At 41.1% G+C, this 6,000-nt stretch overlaps 1 protein-coding gene across 1 annotated transcript in view; it reads left to right on the forward strand.

Moving 5' to 3' along the window:
* Positions 1–1,566, forward strand: part of sil1 (SIL1 nucleotide exchange factor) — a 46,307-nt gene extending 44,741 nt beyond the window's left edge. The window contains 1 exon segment of the mRNA XM_034180893.1: positions 1,144–1,566. Coding sequence (XP_034036784.1) covers positions 1,144–1,341 — 198 coding nt within the window. The 3' untranslated portion in view covers positions 1,342–1,566.
* The last annotated feature ends 4,434 nt before the right edge of the window (positions 1,567–6,000 follow it).

Below are 6,000 nucleotides of genomic sequence, written 5' to 3' on the forward strand. Positions count from 1 at the left end.
TGTCTGAAGAAGCTAACGGTCCGCCAAATGCACCTGGCAGTACGGGTGGGTGGGCTGCTAACAGCAAGTTCTCACCAGGAGAGTCCTGATCATGAAGGACCTCGATAAGAGTATGACGCCCTCAAATTGCCAACCAGTTACCTGCCTCTCCACAACATGGACGCTTCTATCAGGCATCATAGTAACAAGTTGAGTAGGCACATGAGCACAGCTCAGAAGGGCATTGGAAACAATGCCAGAGGGCCAAAGCTCCAGCTTCTGGTTGACCGAGCAGTACATTGGGACTCGAAGACTAGGCAGACCAACCTGAGCACAGCCTGGATTGAGTACATGAAGGCCTATGATGCAATACAAGGCTAACAGAAGAACAGATCCGCCCAGAACTGAGAGTGAGCAAAACTGTAAGAACATGTGGAAGAAAGAGGCATCTCCCAACACCAACCTGCAGGTCTTTGGATGTGGGAAGAAAGTGGAGCCCACATGTGACCTCCGCACAGAAAGGATCAGGTGGGACACAAACCCAGGACTTCCTTGCTGTGAGGCAACTGTGCTAACCACTAAGCCACTGCACCACCATGACAAAGTGTTGCCATCTTAAACAGATGTGAGCAAATTCATCATAATTTTCAATAAAATGAACAAATTAGTAGCCAAACTGGATCCTTGTTGTTGGATTGATGGGTTCTGTGTTACATGACCTTCATTATTTGAATGTGTGATGTCACTATTGTGCAGTTTTGTACTATTTGCTGTGTATTTATGGTCTGTGCAACCTTATCAATTATTGAACAGAAGATTTCAAAAGACAGACCAGCATTTCATAGGTGGACTCCTCTGTAATGGTGACTTTTTTTCTTCTTTTTTTTTTTTTTTTTTTTTTGCTAATTTGACACAAATATCCGTAATCAACAGTTAACTCAGTTCATGAAAATTTTTCTATACCATTTAAAATGTGTTCTCGTTACATATCTCAAAACTAACTTTCAAGTTTGATTACTGTGGAACGATCTGATCTGCAAGATTTGAAAGAAGGGAGGAGCTGGTTTTCTGTCAGCATGTCCCTCAGTGTGTTGCTCTCGTGCGTCCACTCTGCACCACGTCACTCTCCATGTGTGGTGAAGACCTGTTTTTCTTCATTTACAGGCTCTGCGTGCTCTGTTGGTGATGGTTCCAGTGTGTTTGGATCAGTACCGTTCAGACCGCTCCCTGCTGGGCTCTCTGCTCTCTCTGAGAGACCAGTACCAGGAGAAGATCCACACAGAAAGCCTTCTGGGAAAGGACAACAGCTACTTTGTGGAGATGGTGGAACTCATAGATGCGCTGCATTTCAAAGTGAAGTGACAGAACATTGAAATGTGAACGGACTGCTCTGTGCGCATAATGACTGAGGACGCTTCTGTGCACATCAGGTCAAGGACACGAGAACCATGCAGACATACGGCCCCTTGGTATTTCACATATTTTAATTTGTTTGACATTTCAAATACACAAAGTAAATCATGCTTCTCAGTATAAAAAAAATTATAAAATTATCTTCCTTAAACTCAAACTGAAAGCAAATCTCTACTTGATATAAATTAATTAAAACTATAAAAGCCAAGATGATTGGTTGCATAAGTAATGGGATGCTTTGGTATAATACCTGTAAATAATCAGTTTGTTGGCAGTTTTCTTCAGACAACTCGGGATGGATACATGAACAATTCTAAGCCACTGAATGTCTTAACTTTATTTACATCACTTGTGAAGAAATACACACAGTATCCATCCTCTGAATTGTCTGAAGAAAACTGGCAATAAAACTGATTTACAGGTATTATACCAAAGGGGCCCATTACTTATGCAACCCATCATCTTGGCTTTTTTTAAATTTTTAATTAATTTATATCAAGTTGTAGAGATTTTCTTTCAGTTTGGGTTTAAGGAAAATAATTTTAGAAATTTTTATATTGAGAAGCCTGATTTTACTTTGTGTACGTGAAGTGTCATAAATAAATTGAAATGTGTGAAATACCAAGGGGCCAAATACTTTAGCAAGCCACTGTAGTTTGACATCAGACTGGTAATCTGGTTGGCCAGTTTCCACTTTACCGACTTTGCCTTTGTTTGAAAGGGAAATGGAAGAGTTTTGTCCTTTTTGTTTTTTTGGGGGGAGGGGGGGCTTTTTTGTGTTTGTCACTGTATTTATGGTTTGCTCATATTGAATGTTAGTATTTAAAAATGAGGTTATGTCGAAGAGTAAAAATTATTGGAGTTGAGGTCTGGTTATAAATGCATCCAGGAATGTACAGTTCATTTTTTTTTTTTAAGTAAACCATCAATAATAGAGTGGATTTATACATTTAAAAAAAAATGTGCATTGTAATTTCATTTTTTTCATACCAATGTAAAACAATGACTTTATTTCTTATCTGACTCAAATCACCACTAAACAGACGAAAACATTATACAAGGTCTATTACATAAGAAACCGACACTTATTTTTTTTTTTTTTTAACTATATGGATTTGAATGACGTGTGATTACACCAATCATGCTTGAACCCTCGTGCGCATGCGTGAGTTTTTTCACGCGTCGGTGACGCCATTTCCCAGTGGGCAGGCCTTGAGTGAGATGTGGTCCCGCCCTCTCGGCTGAATTCCTTTGTTTCACACGCTGCTCGAGACGGCGCGTGTTGCTTTATCAAAAATTTTTTCTGGACCTGTGAGGAATATCCGAGTGGACACTATTCGAGAAATTAAGCTGGTTTTCGGTGAAAAGTTTAACGGCTGATGAGAGATTATGGGGTGTTTCTGTTGGTGTAAGGACTTCCCACGGAGCGGGACGTCTTGCAGCGCTTCCAGGCGCCGTCATCGGCCTGTTTCAACCTGACAACATCCTAATTTAAGGCTTAATTCACCCAGGACGTCGTGAGAGAACAGAGAAGATTCAGAAGAGGCCGGCATGAGGACTTTGTGCGGACATTCCACTGTTTAAGGACATTTTTTTAATGAAAGACGTGCGCGCAAATTCGCAGAGTCATTTCCGTGACGACTCGGCGAATCTGTGTGCGCCGCGACAGGAAAAACACCTCCGTGTTGAAAACCATTTGTAAAATTCAGGCGGCTGTTGGCTTTCAACAAGTGAGTAACTGAGAAATTGTTTAACAGCTTGGGCATGTTCCAACTTGCCCGTTAAGTTTTCCAACGGGGGTGTTTTTCCTGTTGCGACCCCCCCCGCGGTCGGGTCCAGCCCGACATGCGACTCTGCCTGCACGTTCTTTCATTACAAAATGTCCGTTAACAATGGCATGTCTGAATAAACTCCTTGTGCCGACTAATTCTGAAAGTTCTCTGTTCTCTGACTTACTGGGTCAACAGAGCCTGAAATGTGGAAGTTTTCTACTTGAAACAGCGAGACAATGCCGCCTCGAAGCGCAGATCGCTGTCAGGTGCCGTGGGCCGTCCTTACGGCGACGCTACCAGACCAAAATCTGTCATCAGCCGTTAAAAGTTTTACCGAAAACCAGCTGAATTTATCGAATGGTGTCCACTCAGTTGTGCCTTACAGTTTTGAAAAAATTTTGATCAAACAAAGCAGCAGTCTCTGAGCCATTCCTAAACGATGAAAAAATCGACGAGAGGGTGGGCGATTCCTCACTCAAAGACTGCCCACAGGCGAATGATGTAACCGACAGGCGTGTCTGATGTAATCACACGTGATTCAAATCCATATGGTTTTTGAAAAAAGTTGGATACTTTTCTAATAGACCTCGTGTGTGTGTGTGTGTGTGTGTGTGTGTGTGTGTGTGTGTGTGTGTGTGTGTGTGTGTGTGTGTGTGTGTGTGTGTGTGTGTGTGTGTGTGTGTGTGTGTGTGTGTGTGTGTGTGTGTGTGTGTGTGTGTGTGTGTGTGTGTGTGTGTGTGTGTGTGTGTGTGTGTGTGTGTGTGTATATGTGTGTGTGTGTATATGTGTGTGTGTGTATATGTGTGTGTGTGTATATGTGTGTGTGTGTATATGTGTGTGTGTGTATGTGTGTGTGTGTGTGTGTGTGTGTGTATATGTGTGTGTGTGTGTGTGTGTGTGTGTGTGTGTGTGTGTGTGTGTGTGTGTGTGTGTGTGTGTGTGTGTGTGTGTGTGTATGTGTGTGTGTGTGTGTGTGTGTGTGTGTGTGTGTGTGTGTGTGTGTGTGTGTGTATGTGTGTGTGTGTGTATATGTGTGTGTGTGTGTGTGTGTATATGTGTGTGTGTGTGTGTGTGTATATGTGTGTGTGTGTGTGTGTGTATATGTGTGTGTATGTGTGTATATGTGTGTGTGTGTGTGTGTGTATATGTGTGTGTGTGTATATGTGTGTGTGTGTGTGTGTGTGTGTGTGTGTGTATGTGTATCCCTTAGAAATCTTGGAAGGGTCTGAAATTTTCATCTTAAGTGCATGTCCACTGTGAGAGACATAATCCAAAAAAAAAAAAAAATCTGGAAATCGCAATGTATGATTTTTTTTTTTTTTTTTTTTTTTATAATTTATTTGCATATTACTGCTGCAAATAAATATTTGAACACCTGCCAATCAGCAAAAATTCTGGCCCTCAAAGACCTGTTAGTCCACCTCTAAAAAGTCCACCTCAACTCCACTCATTATTCCAAATTAGAAGCACCTACACTCAACAAAAATATAAACGCAACACTTTTGGTTTTGTTCCCATTTTGTATGAGATGAACTCAAAGATCTAAAACTTTTTCCACATACACTATCACCATTTCCCTCAAATATTGTTCACAAACCAGTCTAAATCTGTGGTAGTGAGCACTTCTCCTTTGCTGAGATAATCCATCCCACCTCACAGGTGTGCCATATCAAGATGCTGATTAGACACCATGATTAGTGCACAGGTGTGCCTTTGACCAGTGATTTTCAACCTTTTTTGAGCCGCGGCACCCTTTTTATATTTACAAAATCCTGCGGCACACCACCAACCAAAATAATATAATGCTATTACCTCTGGTTTTGCGCAAAACCCAAATATCATTATTATAAATAGAAAATTGATACAGAAAACACATTTTGAAAATCCTCAAGCATTTTGCGCTCTTATCTCAAATAGGGCTGTCACGATTAGGAATTTCTGGAGACGATTGTCAAATAATTGCGATTGACGAATATATTGTATATATTTTTTTCTTTTTTTCCCCTTTATATTCTACTATTGTAGTATAATTACACAACTCTGGAAGAACGTTTGGCTTCTGTGAGTGGAGAAACTGGGAATGGTGCAACATTTTTATTTTTATCTTCATTTTACACACAGTCCCAACTTTTTCTGATTTGTGGTTGTTTCTGTTGCATTTCTGAAATTGTTTCTCCTCATCAGTCACATTTTGTGCTTAAACACTGCATTAAGCTCAAGATTGAACAAATAAATACCTTTGGAAAATAACAGCTGTTAAGTTCAGAGTTCTCACCTGCTTTTTGTGATCTGTGCGTTTGAACTTTTTTTTTTTGTGGCTCAGTTCATTCATATATTCTCATTTTTTAAATATGTTTTTAAAGATATTTGACCATTTATTTCATCTCATGATCTCATAAATTCAGCATACGACGCGCACATGGTGTGAACAGGACGGTAACGGCAGAATCACACCTTTAGAGAAAGTTCAGAGAGAAGTAAAGGCAGCTTCACGTTTCCGTTTTAATGTTCACTCGGGTTAAAATCCTCTCTGCTCCGCGCTCGCTGCGCACTGAACGTGACGCGCCTGCATTCAGGAATCTCCCTCACCCACTCCCTCCCTCACAGTCTGCAGCCTGTTAACTTCGCGCGCGCACACAGACACACACACCGACAGCTCCGCATTTTAGACGGCTTTTGAAGGAGACGGCACTGTTTTAATCGGCCATCAGCCTCCTTGTTATTGTCCCGCCTTAAGACGAGAGCGAGGCTGCAGCACAATGACGTCAGATTCTGTTGTTTTATGCTTTGTGGATAAAATAAATAATTCACGGTAATCGCGAATATGAAAAATAAT

This window comes from Thalassophryne amazonica, chromosome 11 (assembly GCF_902500255.1).
Source record: "Thalassophryne amazonica chromosome 11, fThaAma1.1, whole genome shotgun sequence".
In the NCBI taxonomy this organism is placed as follows: domain Eukaryota; kingdom Metazoa; phylum Chordata; class Actinopteri; order Batrachoidiformes; family Batrachoididae; genus Thalassophryne; species Thalassophryne amazonica.